This window comes from Antennarius striatus, chromosome 10, assembly GCF_040054535.1.
Source record: "Antennarius striatus isolate MH-2024 chromosome 10, ASM4005453v1, whole genome shotgun sequence".
Classification (NCBI taxonomy): domain Eukaryota; kingdom Metazoa; phylum Chordata; class Actinopteri; order Lophiiformes; family Antennariidae; genus Antennarius; species Antennarius striatus.
In genome coordinates, this window is record NC_090785.1 from 2,739,755 (window position 1) to 2,759,265 (window position 19,511).

General features: G+C 42.4%; 1 protein-coding gene across 13 annotated transcripts in view; it reads left to right on the forward strand.

Moving 5' to 3' along the window:
• Positions 1 to 18,937, forward strand: part of prom1a (prominin 1a) — a 43,340-nt gene extending 24,403 nt beyond the window's left edge. For 3 of the 13 annotated variants that reach the window (XM_068325751.1, XM_068325755.1, XM_068325759.1), the window contains 25 exons: positions 3,982 to 4,102; positions 4,296 to 4,359; positions 4,580 to 4,669; positions 4,848 to 4,871; positions 6,489 to 6,718; positions 6,826 to 6,900; positions 7,123 to 7,186; positions 7,451 to 7,610; positions 7,747 to 7,899; positions 7,991 to 8,114; positions 8,201 to 8,304; positions 9,115 to 9,199; positions 9,908 to 10,054; positions 10,468 to 10,539; positions 11,304 to 11,396; positions 12,114 to 12,131; positions 12,587 to 12,640; positions 12,717 to 12,797; positions 12,881 to 12,949; positions 13,411 to 13,500; positions 13,629 to 13,744; positions 14,235 to 14,258; positions 15,790 to 15,883; positions 16,480 to 16,512; positions 16,721 to 18,937. In XM_068325751.1, coding sequence (XP_068181852.1) covers positions 3,982 to 4,102; positions 4,296 to 4,359; positions 4,580 to 4,669; positions 4,848 to 4,871; positions 6,489 to 6,718; positions 6,826 to 6,900; positions 7,123 to 7,186; positions 7,451 to 7,610; positions 7,747 to 7,899; positions 7,991 to 8,114; positions 8,201 to 8,304; positions 9,115 to 9,199; positions 9,908 to 10,054; positions 10,468 to 10,539; positions 11,304 to 11,396; positions 12,114 to 12,131; positions 12,587 to 12,640; positions 12,717 to 12,797; positions 12,881 to 12,949; positions 13,411 to 13,500; positions 13,629 to 13,744; positions 14,235 to 14,258; positions 15,790 to 15,859 — 2,128 coding nt within the window. In that variant the 3' untranslated portion in view covers positions 15,860 to 15,883; positions 16,480 to 16,512; positions 16,721 to 18,937. Of the gene's footprint in view, positions 1 to 3,981; positions 4,103 to 4,295; positions 4,360 to 4,579; positions 4,670 to 4,847; positions 4,872 to 6,488; positions 6,719 to 6,825; positions 6,901 to 7,122; positions 7,187 to 7,450; positions 7,611 to 7,746; positions 7,900 to 7,990; positions 8,115 to 8,200; positions 8,305 to 9,114; positions 9,200 to 9,907; positions 10,055 to 10,467; positions 10,540 to 11,303; positions 11,397 to 12,113; positions 12,132 to 12,586; positions 12,641 to 12,716; positions 12,798 to 12,880; positions 12,950 to 13,410; positions 13,501 to 13,628; positions 13,745 to 13,929; positions 14,200 to 14,234; positions 14,259 to 15,789; positions 15,884 to 16,479; positions 16,513 to 16,720 lie in introns of those variants that run through there. The other 10 variants (XM_068325753.1, XM_068325758.1, XM_068325762.1 and 7 more) reach the window with 6 other exon arrangements.
• Positions 18,938 to 19,511: the final 574 nt, after the last annotated feature.

Genomic DNA, 19,511 nt, shown 5'->3' on the forward strand with positions numbered 1-19,511 from the left:
ATCTATGGTTGTACTCAGACTGGCCTCCTCCCTCGTCTTTCTATCTTATCCGGTTCCTGAGTGTACAAAAGTTGAAATTTGACCTTGACCTAGTTTTCCCAGGGTCAAAGTCGTCGTCTCATTTTCATCCCCTTTGCTGCCCAAGTAAAGTGCTTTTTGTTTCATCTTTCTATCTTCAACGGTTGTGGAGATATTTGGTGGACGGACGGATGGACGGACACACACACACTGACGATTACAATACATCACCGCTTTGTGGGATGTAATGATGGGGAGAAACCTCAGCATCGCTCCAAACACCCCTCACATACTTGAGTCACATGATCTTTTTTGTTTTTTTCCAGATACACTCTGAAACTTCGCTCTGGTTTAAAACACTTTTATCGTACCAAACAACTTGATTTCAACTGTTTTGTTGTGTTCTTGTTGTTATTTGCTCAAATATGCTAATTCTGAAGCTTCTATTATTTCAATCAGAAACGATCGGGGAAAAATGCTTTCGAAAAAGTTTTCGAAGTTATTAAAACAATGAATTTGATTTCTTTAACATTTCGATACAAAAATGTGTCGACTCAAACTACAAATACAGTATGTTGAATGTGAAGCGTGACGTTCCAGTTTCACAAATGTGAGGGTTGGTTGTGTGTATTTGCTACACGACTCGTCCACAATCAGCGTATTAAAACACAGGTTAGATTATAACTGGATTAACAGGATTATATCATCCAGGAGACATTCCTGCAAGAGGCAGCATGCTGAACATGGGATTATAAAGACACAACTCATGCGCATGTGTGTACGAGATGTTGTGTGTGTCTGTACATGAACACACACACACACACACATGCAGAGCTGTCAGAGCTGTGATGTCACAACCCATCCCAGTTAGGTCATCTGTCCGCGGATCCCATCCACGCACGCATACACACACTCATGCATAACAACACTGTGAGCTGCTGCACTGAAAAATCAGTTGGGATGAGCGTGAGTCATAGAAACGGCTTAATATTATGGGCTGTCTTTCCCTTGATGTTGATCCAACTAATTAAGCCTTGCACCAAGATACTCAGGTCTTTTTGAAGTACAGTATTTTCCGCATTATAAGGCGCACCCTCAATAATTTGTTTGTTTTATGACTTATTTCTTATATAAGGCGCACCGGATTATAAGGCGCACACAATAAAAAATAAATAAAATTTATTTGATAAACTGCAGCGGCTGTAGTTGCGCAATCCGTCCACTAGAGAGAGCCCCGCTGCTCAGGCAGTCATGATTGCATTCATGACTTCCTGACTACCTTTGAATGGCCCCTATTGTTATGTCAATAAGCCATTCTGAGCCTCATCAAGGAAACCAGAGGCCTGTACCATAAAGCTTGATTAACCTCTTACTTATCTGGCTTCACTTACCGAGACATCCGCCCTCCGGATTTTCGGTACCATAAAGCCAGCTATCAACTCACTAATTCAACTCAGGCTTGTCCAGTCTAGATCTGTGCGCGCTCACATAAAAAGGGCGGAGGTTGCTGCATGCGACCAATCGCAAACATGCAACAAACCGGCCCGAGCCACATGTTTCACAACGGAGGAGCAAACAATAATAATAAATAAATACGAGCAATACAAATCAATAATCCAGGCAAAAAGCAACACAGTTGCAGCTGCCAAACGGCGCAAGGATCGCTGGCACAAAATCACCGACTGTGTCAATGCGGAAGTTAGTGCCATTATAATATTACTTTCCCACTATGACTGCAGTTGTATATCTGACTACAGTAACATTTGTGTGTTCCATAAATGTATGTGTGTACCACATTTTTCGTTATGGCATGTGATTGATGGCATTTTATCTGTGGCTTGCTAGTAACCCATCCAACGAGGGATTTAAGGACATCATAATAATTACGAACATCACTAAGAAATATATTAACTGTGGCAAAAAACCTCAGTGCAATGCACACTGTCTGCGGTACTGTCAGCGCATGGTTGCGGTGCGTTACATTACTGATGTAAGGCTCCAGCAGCTGACAGATGTAATGTAACCCCTCTCCCCAAAACCTCTACCTTTCGTTCAGTTCAGGCAATTCCAAAGGATTACAGTGATCTCTAAATATTCTCTCGCGCCTGAGTGCTCTGCACACAAGCTGTGCACCAAGATCCACCGGGTTCTCATAAAACGGACAACCCATTTTCCAAGAGAACTGATTGGTCAGTAGCTGTTATACCCGCTGAGCTCTGATTGGTCAGTAGGTGGGGCTGTTATACCTGCTGAGCTCTTATCCTGAACTTATCCTGCTCCGGAGCAGGTTAGGTGTTCAGCACAGGTTACCGCGACAACGTAGCCTGATAGAAAGTCAGCCACCTTTATGGTACCGAAAATCCAGGGTTAAGCCTGAAGTTATCTCGCTAAACCGTAATCCAGCTTTATGGTACAGGCCTCTGATCACTTGATCACTTTGCCATCTTAGAAAGAAGTCAACACGCATATTAAAAAACCCGACATTAAAAACTGGTTAAATTCATTACGAGTGCAGTCGGTGCGAACAGAGCGGATTATTTCCTGATCTGAAGTCCAAAGCAGATATTTAAGCTCCGACGTTCGTCTTCGTTTATTAATTAAATATTGTTTCGATCGGTAGTCCAGTCGGAGGTGAGGTGCAGCTATTTGCTGCTGTGTGTCCTAAACAGTTTTTTAACTAGTTTTTAATGTCAGGCTGATAATTTACTGTCAAATATGACGCTGTTTTACTCCTAGAACTGACTTTAACGTCACCGCCGTGAATCTCACCGCACGTTGCTGCAGACAGAATACACAAGCCTGAATGCTTCCCTCCGCCGCCCGCCCAGAGCTATCAACTACATTAGTAAATCAATGCAGCAACAGCAACAACAGAAACGCAGTGACTCTGCTATTGAAATTTTAGAGAAGACTGGAAGTTCATCTTTGAGGGTCTTTATTCACCTTTATGCCAGTTTCTCTGTGTTTCCACAGACTAATAGAATGGACCGTCACTAGAGTCCAGATGACAGCACAATTGCATTTTTAAGACCAATTGAGTTTAAAGTGGGTTATTTCCGACACAAAATAGTTAGGAAATACTGAGATCAGTCAGTCAGTCAAACTTTATTAATAGAATTGTTGAAAGTTCCTTATGTTTTGCTACGTAATCACCGGTGCTCCTACAGTCCGCTCTACCGTCTGAGAGCAGCTCAGTCAGAGCCGGGACTTCGGTGACGCCCCTTGACTACCGTTGTTAGGGGGCGTGGGCCCGAGTGCCTTGTGAAGGAGCTCCCCTGGTGGCGGAGTGCGGTATGACTGGCGGCCAGACTGCCGGCTTTTTTTCAGCGATCATGTTTTTAACCAATATTAATATGAATATTAATCCATATATAAGACGCACTGGATTATAAGGCGCACTACGGGTTTATGGGGAAAATCTAGGCTTTTATGTGCGCCTTATAGTGCAGAAAATACGGTACACAAAAGGCTGGCTTTAATGGTCTGCTCCACGCAATCCTGTGTGTTCCCATTTAAATTGAATGTGTTTACAACCCAGGAATAACATGAGCTTGATGTAAACACACCTGCTTTTCCTGTGTTCAATTTATTTTCCATCTCGCTCTGGGAATAAGATCTCACCTGGATTTTCAACTCTTAATAGCTCTTAAAGTGCTTAGAAATCTATTTTACCACCAGCCACAGGTGTCAAAAATCGACTCAGCTGTTCCTAAGTGTTATTACTAACATAATCAGTAATTAAAGTTGATTTAAATTTGAAACTGTGATTATAAAAATCGTTTTTGTGCAAACTTTGCCTGTGAAATTAAGTGAATTATTCCACAGGTGCATTCAGAGTAAGAAGCATTAATGATGGTGCACACCGCCCCCTACCGGCCGTCAGGTGGTGTTGCACCGATCAGATTGCAGCGTGAGATGATCAGGGTAACCTGGGTAGGTTAACGCTGTCTGTCATTGGTTCAGGATCGGAGTCCTGTGTGCCTACGCAGCCAATCAGAACCTGAGCTCACAGGTGAAGAACATCCGGAGGCTGGTCAACAGCAACATGAGGGACCTGCACACCTTCGCCAATGACACGCCCATGGTGAGGCCAGGAAATGGAATTTGAAAACACAGATTTAGTAAAATGTGAAAGCTGTTCACATCTTTCTAAATTTGTTGAATTTTCACACTTCCTTATTGGAAAATAACGTGAATCTGACTTTGTGCTCTACTTCTGGGTGTTCTGATGAAATTATTTTCATCCGTTTCCTTTCATGTTCTGTCATGTTTTGCAGCAAATTGATTACCTGATATCCCAATATGCTACCGCCAGGAACAAAGTCGTCTACGACCTGGACAGTAAGTCGCCCTCCTGTGCACAGAAACACTCACTCTTCATTGTACGGCTCTAGATTTACTGCATCTGTTTTCCTTGACCTCCTTTAACAACATATTTGTGGCGTAACTGGGTATTCCTTCTATTTTTAGTGCAAAATGAAGCATTTCTTAAGCACCAAACGTAAGAAAAATTAAGGGATGCGTTAACGTTGGCTGGTGTCTGATGATGTGCCTCTTGCAGATATAGGTCCTTTATTGGGCGGAAGGATACATGACCAGCTGCATAAGGAGGTGCATCCTGCCTTGGACAGAGTGCTCAATATGGCTGGAGGTATTTTATTTTATTTCCTCTGCAACATGACTGTTATAAGTATAAAATAAATGCACTGGTGATGAGATTCTTTCCCCGCTGAAGGCGAACTGTCATGAGATTTTCTTGCTTTAATTTGTAATAAATCACCAGGAATCTTTCTGTTAAATCTTTTTGTATTTTATGCTTTTTTGTGAAGTGAAAATCGAGAGAGCCATCAAAGGTAACGGTGACTCGGTCACTGGACGGTGACCTCAACGACCTCTTGATACCCCCGCCCATGTGAACTTTGACACCAGTGTTGCTCTTGTGATTGTCCCCTTGTGATCTTCCTCAAACTCACCCCCACCCTCTTGAATAACAAATATTAATATGTTAATATATCAAAACTGCACTACGCACCACCTGATATCCTCATGGTCATTTTTTTTTAACCCTGAGTTTTGTCTATCAGGGTTTGTTTTTTTCCACAATCCCAGCTGATGATAGATATTCTTCCCATGAACTCATCAGATAACGTTCATTTCTCATTTTACACGTATAAAATCAAACAGAATTCCCCTTTCCACGTTGCTTAGTGCAGTTTTAAATCAATGGCGTCACCAGGTTTTGCCCCCCAAAAAAACCTCAACCTAACATCAGCTGGCACCTGGAGATCCCTCCTCTTCTTACCTCGTGACGTGTTTGTGGAACCAGTTCTGTTGCTTTACGACGGTGACTCCCGTAAAAGCTACCGATGGAAGTGTTATTCTATTAGGTTGTTTTGTGCATTTCAACAAGCAGCTGTATATGGATGTTGTATACAAGCTTGTGTTGAGCTGCTAAAACCCTGAATCCAGTTTGTGTCTTTAATGTTTGTGTTGTGTTACCCACTGGGGCTGAGGCGAGATGTCACAGCATGTTAATATTATTATTACACTGCATAAAATAAACTGAGGCATAAACAGTGAGTATATATTATTATGTACATAATAGAGTGTGCTATTTATGCATTTAGCACATCCATCTGCGCTTTCCCTCCCTGCAGTTTCCTCTCCTGCGCTTTTTCATCTTTCAAACCGGCGTCCAAGGATGTGTTTTTGCATTTTTATTTATTTATTTGTTAAATTTGTAAAGTCTGCTGCAGGCTATTCTATTTGATTGTTAACTAAAGCTGATGCATTTGCGAGGGTGAGCGCAACCAGCAACCGTGTTTTAATAGAGGCTAACAAATGCACATTATTCATAGCATTCCTCCTTGTGATGATTTCTTTTTCATTTTACTTCTTTCTTAACCGAAAGCCGTCAGAAGACGTTCAGAGCGATGTCCTCGGCTCAGGCCTGGTCCTCACGTCGTGTCCTGTGTGTGCGTTGTGTAACATGAGCCAATATTATACGACAATCTAATATATTTTATGCCTTGTAAATATTGGCTTCATGGCTAAGAAGGAAAAAAAAAAAAGATTTCACTGCTCTCAGTGTAAGTGTGCATACGCTTTGTGTTAGAACCATTGCACACATTTTCCCAGGAAAGAAGCAAAAGATTGGAATCAAATATTCATATTCCTTCATGGTTTTGTTTTTGCAGCTGAGCTATGCAGGCAGGGGCTCATGGGAAAAAAAAAATCCTTCAATTTTAAATGTTAAAATGTTTAAATGTTAAAAGTTATGGAATAAAAAAAGTTTAATTTCACTGTAATTAAAAATGTAAATCTGCACCAATGGGATTTAAATTTTTCTGATGCTTACCACGCCCGGAGCGTTTAACACACTCAATTAGCATTCCTCACACACATCTTATTTAAATTTTTTAAATCATAACAGCAATCATATTCACTCTCATTTCATGGCTTAAATGCAGCCATGCGAGAAACCAAGGAGGCCCTGGAGAACGCCAACGCGGGTCTGGAGGTCCTCCAGGAAGGAACAGGCAAACTGAACTTCAACCTGAGCCTGGTGAGGACCAGCATCAACCGCACCCTCAACGACCCGGGCTGCCGTGACGAGGACTCGGACGCCACCACCGCCCAGCTGTGTCGCAACATCCGCAGGTCGCTGTCCGAAGTGCAGATCAGCGCCAACTTCACACGGGTAGGAGGACGGAAAACAATCCTGACGGCGGGATCTCTGAGTGTTGATGACCTTTTTAAAATCCCCGGGTCGTCATCTGTTTTATTTTTTTATTTTTTTTATTATAGCTGGCTAAAGTGAACGCTCAGCTGAAGAAGATGAACGACGTGTTGAAGACGGACCTCAGTGCCGTCGTCCAGAGGGTGAGACGCGACCTTAAATGTCCTGACAGTGTTTTGCAGGTTTTTATCACGTCGACACATCTCAGTATGATGAGCTGCAATTTATTTCAGCGTTCAGAAGTTGTCTTTAAGAGCCTTTGTATTTATGGCTTTGGCTCGGGAGGTTCCAGCAAATAATTTTCAGGACTCCATTTAATAGAATAAGTTGTTTTTAAATCATTTTTTGTCATTGTACCCTCACAGGGGTATTCCTCTTTGAACAACACGCCTCATATGGTGATTGAACAGACCAGAAGTGTGGTGGAGAGTAAGTAAATCATGAAATCATTTCATTACATTTCTTAATTTCTGTATTGTTCAATAAATTCTTTTTGTCTTTTGTACTGTAGCGAGATTAGAAGGATTTATAAGCTGATTCCACTTAAATTTCCCTGTGAATATATATCATTTTACTCTTTCACGCGGAGTACTGTCATTCAGTACGAACCAATCAGAAAGCAGACAGAACATTACACCTTGAGCTTCATTTATCCGTCTCGTCTTGATGGATTCATCCTGATCCGTCCTCCAGATGTTCAGGGTTTGATGGACGGCATTGGAAACAACATCAGCAGCTTTTCCAAAGCGTTCCCGGTGCAGACTTCCCTTTCCAACTTCACCCTCTTCATCAGTCATGTCCACGCCAAGATTGAGGACCACTACCCGGAAATAGATCAAATGGACTTCTACAGGTAAACAGCCACCTGATAGAAACTAAAAAGCATGTTTTGAAGCTGTAGAAGAAAGATAAATCCTGTAGCTTCATGCTATTTGCGTGAAACGGATGCCGATACGCTCCTTTGTTAAAGCGTTTCCTGCTGCTTGCAGGTGGATCGGCTGCATCACTCTCTGCTGCATGGTGGTCCTGGTCCTGGCTTTCAACTACCTGGGTCTGCTGTGTGGAACTCTGGGATACGACAAGCACGCCTCGCCCACGACACGAGGCTGCATCTCCAACACGGGAGGGACGATGCTGATGGCGTGAGTGGACGCAGCACCTCCGTTACACCACCGTATTTCATCAATCCGTCTATTTTTTGAACGTGGATGTTTGCTTCTCTTTTCTCCGCAGCGGCGTCGGATTCAGCTTCATCTTCTCCTGGGTGCTGATGGGAGTGGTGACCGCCACTTTTCTGGTTGGGGGGAACATGGAGAAGCTGGTTTGTGAACCGTTTCACACCAGAGACGTCTTCAAGGCAAGATAACGCTGGTTTTAAGTCTAGTTTATATATTTTTCCTGCAACAGTTAATAGAAATGTTTTGATCACGTGATTTTTTTCAGGTGGTGGACACCCCGTTTCTGGTCAACCCGGATTGGAGGAACTTCATCCCCGGCTACATGTACAACGACTCGGACCTGGAGCTGACAGCGGAAAGCATTTACAGGCAACGCACTTTGGTTTCCATCTATTTAAGAGGATTTATCTGCCATTATTTCCCTTCCGGGTCGTTTCCTTATCTTTTTTCCTGCAAGTTATTAAAGTTCCGTTTGATTGCAAAACTGAATAGATTTTTGCAGAAAGATGCCATTTATTCAATTATAGCTTAACTGAGTGATGCCCTTTATTTATTTATTTGCTTGAATCATTGTTCCTGCACAGGCGTCAAGCGTCATCCGTGCAGCTGGACGTCGTATTCCCACAGATGAGGATGCACATGAGCCAGACGGTTTTTAGTAACCTTGAGTATCTAATTAGCATCATTCCTCTTACGCGCCGCTGTTCTTTTTTAGCTTCTTTCTCAGTGATTACATCAGATTTCATCATCTCCTCCTCAGTAACTGGGGTAACAGACCCCCCACCCCCACCACCCCCACACTCATTATATTTCTACAATGGAGCGATGTTGCTTCCAACAACTTCTGGCCTATTAAAAAGCAAGCAGTGCTGATACTGATAGCATTGTGTGAGTCTATATGGAATGTAGCTATTTAAATATTATCAGGGAATATTTATCATTCCAGCTAATATTTGAGAGGGATGCTGGCTGCAGGTTTAGACGTACCCACCCCCGAACCGTCACACCCCCGCCCACCATAAACGTAAAAATAACCTCCCTGTAAGTTTAAGGGATGCAGAGCTGCACCACCCTTGCAGATCTCCAAGCTCTCTTGGAGTTGTGTACTTCTGCTCAGTGTCACTTGGTGGCAGCAGAATGTCAGCTGACGTCTCTCTTCTGTCTTCTTTCTTCTCTCAGCACTTGCAAAGAGAACAAAGGCATCTACTCAGCGATGCGTCTGGACAAGGTCTTCAACATTTCCTCCTTCCTGAACACCACAGTGGTCAGTAAAGAAAAGAAAATTCCGATTCACTTCATTCGTGATGAACAAGATAAAGCTGGACTGTTGCTGTGCTTCAAACACGAGTGGAATCATTTAAGATAAATCAGAAAATCAACATATTAAATACTCGAACTGGGGGTTTGAATTAAAAAAAGCGTGCAAACAGTCCAGAAATCTCTGCCTTAAATCATTCTTCGGATTGGACCGGCCGTTCTCTTTGCCTTATCTCAGTGTGTGTGCTCCAGTTCTCATGTTGATGTGACTCTATCACCAACCCCCATATTTGCACGCCTCGTGCGTTCGCCACTTCCCGTCCAGTCGGACAGATTGTTCTGGCTCGTTGTCATCCCGCGCCGCGTCTCGCTCTACAGACGGCTGATTTATCCTGGTTTAATGTCGGCACACGTTAGGAGTGTCCACAAATGGTGACAAACAGATGCAGAATTTCAGCAGAACAAAACCACGGTTCGGTTGTTTCACTGCCAGTGTACTCAGAGCTAAATCAGAATGATGTGTCTAGTGTCCAGTAAAACAACTAGAACCGACTTTTATGGGTCTTTTTAGACTCTGAATGGATGATTTTATGTCTCCGTGTCGCTCTGGAATTAAAATCTTTTGGAGTTATCTTGTCACGCGTATGTGCACAAAACAACAGATTTTTTTTTGGAAACACATTCACTTCTTTGTCTTACTTGTGTGCGTTTCCAGTTCACTAAAGACGTGGTGGGTCACCTGAACGGCATCCGGATCGACCTGAGGGGGATCATCCTGCTGGAGGCGGAGGGGAAGCAGAACCTGCTGGATTTCTCCGAAGCTGGATTGTCAGAAATCAACTATGCGGAATACCTGGAGGAGGTGACGCTCTCACCGGAGCGGGGGCACGCATGAGTTCAGACACACAATGAGCAGAAAACACCCAGGAGTTCTTATTTTTGTGTTACTTTTGCACATTAATGGTGCCATTCCCAGGCCAGGCAGACGAACTTTAACGTGACGCGGTTTCACCGGAAAAAACCCACTCTGAGCATCTCCAAAAAGTGGGAATTAGATAAAATTTAATCCCATTGTAGAAATAATCAACTTATTTCTGCAGCGTTAGTGGCAGCTTCACACGGTTGTTTTTCTTTCTCATTTAATCCATGAATATCTCGTATTTGTAGGAGCTGACTAATAATGAATGAGAGATATTTAGAAAAGTTGGATTAAAAAGGTAATAAATTAAAGTATTTTGCCTCCGGTTTGACTTCATTTACTTCCTTTATCTCCAGGTCAACAAAGGCGTGACCGTGGTGGATCTTCGCTCGTTTGCCAGGGAGCTGGAGGCCCAGACGGACCTCATGGTAAGAAACCCCGTCGTCCCGTTCCGACCGACATACAAACATCAGTTGGCAGCTTCCCGCGGTTCCCTGAGCTCACTAGCAATTAAAATGCACTCAGAGCGCCGGGTTCTGATGCCTCCGGGCGCTAAAAGCACAACACATCCAGAACACAGCAGCTCTGCCTAAGCAGAGAACCTCTCCTGAGTCGGAGGCAGAATTTATTCATTTATTCGCGTATGGAGTTCTGCGGAAGCCGGAGTTTATCGGTGATGAGATCGGTGATGTCCACACCCACGCAGCTCGCCGCAGAGCCTCCAGAAACATACCTAGGAAACGGGCCTGACCCCCGATCCGGACCGCCAACCGTCGGATTGGTTAATTATTTTTTGGGAAAATTATCAAAGAGGAGGGTTTGTGAAGAGGAACAAAGATGTCAGGCGTGGCGCTCTCCGAGGTGCTGATCTCTCGTCTCGCGTCCGCCCACGGTAATTACTGAATGAACAGACGCTTCATTCCAAACGAACAAGTCAGAGAACGGCTCTGACTTTCCTCTCTGTGCTTCTCCCAACTGATATGTGAGGTTGAGACACAGAAAGGAGATGGAATTTAGTTGTTCACACACATCTGGCCTGAGCCCACACAGCCTACAGGGGAGTTTCTCTATAATCAGGACAAATACAGTTCCTGCACGCGATGCTCCATCCCAGGTTGAAGGGCTCTGACATGAGCTGTGTTTTTACTTTATGATGGGATGTTTATTGAACTGGTTTTTGTGTCTGTTTCAGCCCAGAGGCGGTCTGCAGACGGCTCTTAAGGGCCACATCGGAACTCTGAGGCAGATCCACGCCCAGCAGATCGTCCCCATGGAGCAGGCCATGGTAACGTTCAGCGCGCGTCTGCGGGAAATCAGCTGATTATTATTCACTTGATTTTATTTTTTTTCACTTGAAAAATCAAGATTGAGGGATTGACTTTCTAAAAAAAAAATTTTTTTCTGTCTCTTTTTTTTCATTACAAATGAGACAAACAAACAAGAGGGATATAAGCAGTCTTTGTTTAAAATAACCCCGCTTTGCATATAAAAGATGAAGAATCTCCTCTGAGAAAACATGAAACCTGAAAAAAAAAAAAAGGCTTTGAAATAGAAACACACCACACGACAGGAGGAAAACAGAAATTATTGAGGAAATCTTTTTGTTTACTGCTTGTTTTTCTACCAAAATATCCATTCATGCACTTGTGAAGACGGTTAACTCCAAATCTATGCTCAAGACGGAAAGTCCATCAGGTCAAAAAGTGGTGATGTGCTTCATTCTGAGTGTGAATGCTGGAGCTAATTGTGCATCTGATGGCGTTCTGGGTTTAAGGATATAATTTCACATCAAAGCAGAACGTTTCTGACCCTCGGGCCGCGTGTCGTTTCATATCTGATGTCTGTGAGAGCAAATTAAATGTGGAGTTTAAAGCCAATGTCATTCGAATAGCAGCAAGAATTATGCATACGGTGATGTTTTATCACAGGTTTTACAACAGATTTTTTTTGTATTTTCTTGTTTTTTATTTATTTCCCCCCTTTTTCCACCTTCGACTTGAAGAAATATGTTAGAGCGAGGGTAAGCAATTCATTATTAGAACGTTTTAGAGAAATGTTTCACCTCAGCCATGACAGCAGTGTCAGAAAATATGTCGTATTTTTGGGCGGTTTTGTTGTTTTTGGTTTGGTGTTCTTGCATTTATTTGATGGACGTGAAGCTTTTTAGTACCAAAATTTAAAATATCCACCTGAGGAAAAAGAAATATCGATTTAAATCAGTCATAAATTTTGTTTTGAAATTTGTTTTTCCATCTTTTTGTTCACAAAACTACCTGACTGATTTCTTTATTCCACTTTGTGGATATTTAAATTTAAAGCCAACATCTTGTGCATGCCTGTTCATCGTTCAGGTGTGTGTGTTGTGTCGTTGCCTGGTGTCCTGTTTGTGTTTCCACATTGTTGACCTTCACCTTGCTTTTGCATTTGCAGATGTAAATGAAATAAAAACTTTGTGTTTGTGTATTTTTTTCAAAGAGCGCGTTGAACCAGAGCATGAGGTTCCTGGAGAGAACCGCCTCAGATCTACCGGTAAGAAAAACCTGATGCGAGTCTGATCTCAAGCTCAGGTTTAACTTCATTAACGTCGATCGCTTCTTCTCCTCAGAACAAAGTTTTAGCCATTCTTGACGCCATCGAAGCCGCTCAGTACCTCATCTCCCAGAATGCCACAAATTTAATCAATCAGGTAACTTTGGAAACATTTAATTTTTGTCATTTCCTGAGTTTGTTGACCGTCTGTGACTCACACGATGTTTTAATCTTCCTCAGGAAACAGGAAGGTTCACATCGACCATCGTCGGCTACTTCCATCAGTACATAGAATGGGTGAAAACGTCTGTAAGTACATAATTTTCTATTTATCTGCGGAATTTGTTGTGTGTAGTTCCCCCTTTCACTGCAGGCTTTAAGTTCAGTCCACTATAATTAAAAAGACACCACAGAGAGTTGTGTTTGAGCTGGAACATGTTACATAAGAGTTTTGCACATACAGAAAAGACAAATATAGTCGCTGTAAATGTTGGAATTTGCTGTGTGGTGCGTTGGTTTCTGTGGTATTTAATTTAGACGATACACAACAATAATATTAAAAAAAAAAGAAAGAAAAAAGCCTGAAGCTGTTTTGTCTCCAAGTAAACAGAACATTTTTATTCTCACAGCATTGGAACTCCATTGTTTTACAGCTTGCATGCAAAACACATTTCAAACTATTGAGCTGGAAGCAGCATTCCTGTGTGTATCTTATAGATTCTACCATGTGTGTGTGTGTGTGTGTGTGTGTGTGTGTTTCCTCTTTGCAGCTGGCCTTGGAGGTTGCTCCCTGTAAGCCCTTCAGCAACATGGTGGACACAGCGGAAATCATTACCTGCAGTTTCTTGGTGGACTCCATGGTAATTACACACACAGGAAGTGAACCGCGTTAAAACAGGCATCTTTTCAAATGCAGCATAATAAAATCTCAAAATAGCAACAAAACAGATGATGATAAAGTAAAAGAATTTATTGCTTGGCTCCACAGAACACGTTCTGGATGGGTCTGGGCTGCAGCACCCTCTTCCTCCTCCCCAGCATCATCCTGGCTGTAAAACTCGCCAAACACTACCGGCGGATGGACACGGAGGACGTTTACGACGAGTGAGTGGTCACACACTTCTTTTTCTGATGCTTTACTGCAGCTGCATATATATTTATGTCAGTTTATACCTAATAGAAAGAGATCTGATCCGTTTATGACGAGTTGAAGAAACCCAATCCCAGTCCCTCCGCTGGTTTGTTTTTGATGTATCCTCCTTTTCCCCTTTTTTCTCTCTCCGATGTAGTTCCTCTGTTTCTGGGACTTGGCATTTTACTTTGTGATAACCATTTCTACTATTTCCATCTTCCATATCCTTTATTATTATTTGTGCCATTCCTCTGTCAAGCACTTGGCACTTTACAAAGACGCATCGGCACATTTGTCAGTCTGTATTTTCTCCACGAACCATTTGCTCGCTCTCAGACGTCTCATTTAATCACGGCTTTACGATGACGTCTCCATCGGCGGCGTCTCTCTTGGTGCATTTCAGTAACATCTTGCTTTTTTTTGTGTGTGTGTGTGTGTATGTATGTGTGTGTGTCTTCATAGCATTGAGACAGTTCCCATGAAAACGTAAGACATTTTCTCCACCTCCTTTTCCACCTTCTTCCGCTCTGCTTTTCTCTGGATCTTGTACATAACAGCTGTTTACTAATTTCTCGGTGCTGGTTTGCATTTTTAAAGCTCTTGCGGTCGGATGGTGTGGCTTCTCTTCGTGAAAAGTGCCCCCCCCCCTTACGTTTCATGAAGGGCTCTTACATTTATTACTTCACCAGTGTAAATAAAGCGCTACGATTTATACTCCAAAAATATTGATCTCCTAACACTCACGATAAACTTGCCCATCTCTGAGAGCGTTTCTACTTTACGATCGATCGGCATGCCATATCTCATGTCGCATTTCCATCCCCCACCCCCCCTTTATTTATTTTTTTATTATTTTTTTGTTTTACAAACAATAATTTGTTTTCTGTATGGAAATTGGTAATAATGGTTATCATAGTGAGCGCTCACCAGGTTTCCCACCGTCCTGCGATGGCAAGGTAAATAATAATCCTGTCATGTCTAAATCACAACACACAGACGTAAAGTGTGTGTGGTTTGCTTTTCAAATTCTGTTCCTGTTAATGCTCTTTATGGGGGGGGGGGGTCTGATGGTGGGGGTGTCTTCTGCCTCGTCACTAACCTGCTGCATGCTGTTGTGTCTGCACCGGAATGAGAAACCTTCCTCTTTTCCTCTCATTTAGACTCAACCAAAGTCCAATGAATGTTCACCTGATCGTTTTGTTCAGAGAGAGGCAAGCATGTCGCGCTCGGCTGTGATTCATGGGAATGCTGGTCGTTCGATTTCCCTCCTTAATCCCACTTAAACGTCTAATTGCATGTTGTGTGTACCGGTTTTGAATGAAGCTGCGTTCGAACGAGGGCGGCTTCGACGGGCGACCTGACGTAACGGACGCTACAGGAAGAGAGCAGAGCGGCTGAATGACCGTCTTTGTTTCTTTTCTTATCCTTCAAACCAACTTCAACCCTTTAAAGACTGAACTACAAAATAAAACTCACTGAATTTGTGATGTTTAAATTCCAAAAGGAGCTGTTTGTTTTCTGAGAGCATGCTGCCGTTGCTGCAGAACAAAAACGGAAAGGGGGATATGTTGTGATTTTGCAGGGGCCATTTAGCTAAAAACAAACTAAAAAATGTAAAAACCTGACTTTTTATTCTCTCAAAAAATGAGAACTTGTCTATCCGATTTTTTCAAACGTAAATAAAACTTACAAAACCCCAAAACTGGAGCAGTTTTTCAAAAAACAGCTGTCCCTATGAGTTCTGATGGTCCCGCCCCTCTGACCTCGGTGACCCCTGTTGACCTCTTCTATGTAGTACTCATTTTTTGCTTTCAGACCTGAAAAACTTCACTGTTAATCCCATAAAAGCATGTCAGTCCTAATCCCAGATTGGATGAAGCTGCTCTGCTCTCCTCTTGAACCGTCCTGCTTCAGGAAGCGAGTACCGGTTAATTTAAAAAAACAATACACCATTGTCCATACTGTTAATGTTGCCCCATGTGTGTGTGTGTGTTTGTGTGTGTGTCTGTGCTCGTAGCATCCCCACCTATGACACTATGAACAGGTTCCCTCGTGCTTCGGCTCCTCCTCGGCACATCGACTGGTGACAAAGTCATTCCGGCTCCTGAAAGGTAGCGGAAAACCTGAGGCTCAGACCTTTTTTTATTTTTATTAACATCGTGTTGTTTGACACTTTTAACGTGAATTCCCACAGCTGTCGTCTCACCCTGTTGTGTGTGGCGTCTAACGTAAACCTCTAACCCCTCTTTACAGTGTGTTTTAATGCTTTTTCTGCTGCCAATGACTTTGCAGGAAATCCATTCTGGTGAGAGCCGCTCCTTTCGGGCGTCACTAACAAACCATAAATGTCCTCGTGATATTTATGTCTGCCTGATCGGCGTTCTGTAGGCATCCTGACTGTGCTGCTTGATGCTCATTGAGAATGATGTGATCCGGATATAAAAGTGCCTGCATGGTCTGTTTTTAGCTGTGTAGCAGGTCTACCTGTGGAGCCGCGTGCACCTGATATGATAATGTAATATAAAGCAGTAGAACCTCCTCTCTGAGGGTTGCTGCGTTGTTCAGAAGGTCGTATTTGATGGATTTTCTTCACAAGTCTTAAACAACTCTCTGTGGAGCCTCATTGACTGTAGCCTCTTTAAATTCTTAACTCAATATTTAAAAATGTAATGCTTCTTTTTTTTTCTTTTTCATATTTTCTCCCCAGTGCCCTCGGAAATTGGAACTAAAACATGCCGTAGTAAGTAATGCCTTCTGATATTTTCACATTTACTTGAATGTGTTACAAAGCTGATATTCCCAGATCAACAGTCCGGATCTTGTTTCTTTTTAATAAAAAAAAAATCAAAAAAATCTTTGGAGTAAAAAAAAAAAGTCGGTCGTACATTTGAATCACATTTGGTTTATTTTTCATTTTTTTCATCCTGAATTTTCCATCTTTTTTCCAGCTGTTTTTTTTTCTTCTCAAACCAGGATGAGAAGAAGCTCAATAAAAGACAAACACACAAAACCCTTTATTGGCTGTTTCCCTCTGCAGCGCCATCACGGGGGGGGGGGGGGCATCCAAACCTCAACTGGGCGGATCACAGCCTGTACTGAGAGTTACCCCCCCCCCCCCGCCACATTCCCTTCTTCATTGTCCTCCACCCCTTCAGGACGTTCTGAAAGACGACAAACACTCCTCTTCCTCAGCTACAATCTGAGCCAGGCTTGTTCCTGCATGGGTGGGGGGGGGCCGGGGGCTGTGGCGTCTGCGTTTACAGTGTTCAGACACAAATCTACTCTACAAGATGACGCCACAGCGACCGTGATGGAAACACCAGCGGCTCTGAGGTCACTTTCTGTCTCCTGTACTTCAAACGAACTGAAGGATCTGAACACAACGGTTACACTCAGTTTAATCCCAGGTGGATTTTTCTGACACACATGAGGAAATTTATCATTTTATCTTTACAGTATTCCAAATGGGGACCAGTTCGGGGGGGGGGGTCATAAGCGACTGGTTCTTTCAGACACATATGGGCTTTTTCTAACTGGGAAAATCCACCGACTGTTACGGAATGCGGATGAAGTCGCATATCTGTGACACTAAACGTGCAAAAGGAATTATTTTATGGCGTATAACACAAGACAAGATCAACTTCTGTGCCAGGTCTTCTTTTCCTACATTTCCCAGAAAGCCTTTAGAGCCGCAGCTAAAAGGAAAGAAAGTCCAGGGATGATATTCTAGTCGCCTCAGGCTGATGTCGACCACACTGTCGCATTCCAAATCCAGAACACATTTTTTTTTTCAAGATGTCCTTTAAAATTGAGTAAAAGTTGAAAGTAGGTAAAAGTTCCACCTGGTTGGGTGGAACTATTTGAATAGTTTTTGCTCCTGAAATGCAAATATTATATACATCTCATTCCACGCAACTGAAATGTGTGTTTTACTTGTAACTAAATCATGAAAACCACCAAAAAAACACAATGAAAAAAAGAAACCAAACCAATATATTTGTTTGATTGGTTTTCTCTTTAATTTACAACCTTCATATTTCAAATGTAATGTCGAGATGTGTCAGGGTTGTAAATTGCTCAATAGGTGACAAATCGACCGACAACATGAGCCGTCACACTGATTGACATTTTTGAACAGGTTTGCTCGAATAGCGACGTTGAGAAATTAATCTCCAGCCAAATTGCTTTTAGCTATTTAGCGCTCTGTCGATTGATTACGCACTTTTTTTTTTTTCCCTTCAACATTTTAATACTTCACAGTAGCCATGGATACATCAATAAGTTATCGAACCGTTGAATGTATTCAAGAGGTGTTTTTTTTAATTTTATAAATTTTATTTAGGCCTTGCTGATGTTGGCTGTGAAATATGCTGAACAGAAAACGCGATCCGGTTAGCCCGCGCCTCACCTCCATGTTTACAGGTCAGAGCTGCTGTCAGGGTGGGACCGATGGGGACGTATCAGACAATCCATTCATGTCAATCACATGAGGAAGGCTTTGAGTACTAATGTACTGAAACAATGAGGTCCACCTTAACAGAATTTACACTTCCTGTGAGGATGTTGATGGTGCAATAGCAGTATGAGCTGTAGGCTAGGGTGTGTAACAGTATAGGCCGACCAAACGTAAAGGTCAACGCTACTGAAAGTAGGATTTTCTATGAAAGTGAAAAAACCATCGACAAACACGGTGAAATCTATAAATACTTTGAAATATTTTCATTTTATTTTGATGATTTTAAGAACTTTGCTAGCCTCCATGGTAAAACCTGAACTGTGGTGTAGATTTAAAACGCTTCTGTTGAGTTCTTTCATTTCCAAATTTCTTTTTAAAAAAAAAAATTATTATTTTTAAGATGGATATTTTCAAAGCGGGCCTTTCTTGGTTCACTCTGACCTGACTGTCGTCGGCTCTCTCGTATCTTCGTGTCTGGATGGGAGAACTTTTTCAGGAGAAAAGTTGTGTTATTTTACTAAGTGCTTAAACTGTGTTGTGTATCTGAAGCCAGGATGGAGGCTGTTGGGACGGATACATGGTGGGGGGGTAACTGGTTGGAACTGTGATTGCTCCAAAGCTGGGCACTGATGGAGCCGCTGAAGAGGACTTTTTTAAGCGCTGGTGAAAAGAGGGTGTATAAATTGTGAATAAACTTGAACTGAATGAATTTTATTGTGACCTTATTGTCATTTTTAATTATTTATGCAAAATTACTGCCTTAAAAAGTTTCTGCTTTAATAACATGCTTTCATTCCAATCAAGAGATGCATCTCTGCAAAGCACAACTGAGGGAATATATTCATGTAGTTTGTTATGCAGAACACGTGACATGCAACGTGAAGTATGCATCTTAAGACGGCGTGTTCTTATGTGGTCCTGCTGGACCAGAACCCTCCATAGGCTGCTGGGATATTTCCAAAAAGACATGCTGTCTCAGCCTCCTCACAGATGACCGAAACCGAAGCCACATCCCAGCAGGGTTGTATAACAGCCAGATAAAAACATGTGAGGCTCTGGAACCGAATCAGTTGCTCCAATAAAACCTGTTTTATTGTTTTTACTTGCATATCAAAGGCTCCAGAGATGGTGATTTCTCAGATTCTGCAGTTATATATAAGTTATATATGATCTGCTTGCAGCTTTATGTGGATGGCTGTGCATAAAGAGCACTGATACTGAAGCATTGTGCATTTAATCTTTACTGTCATGAGCAAAGAGAAAGTTAAAATGCTTTAGTGCAG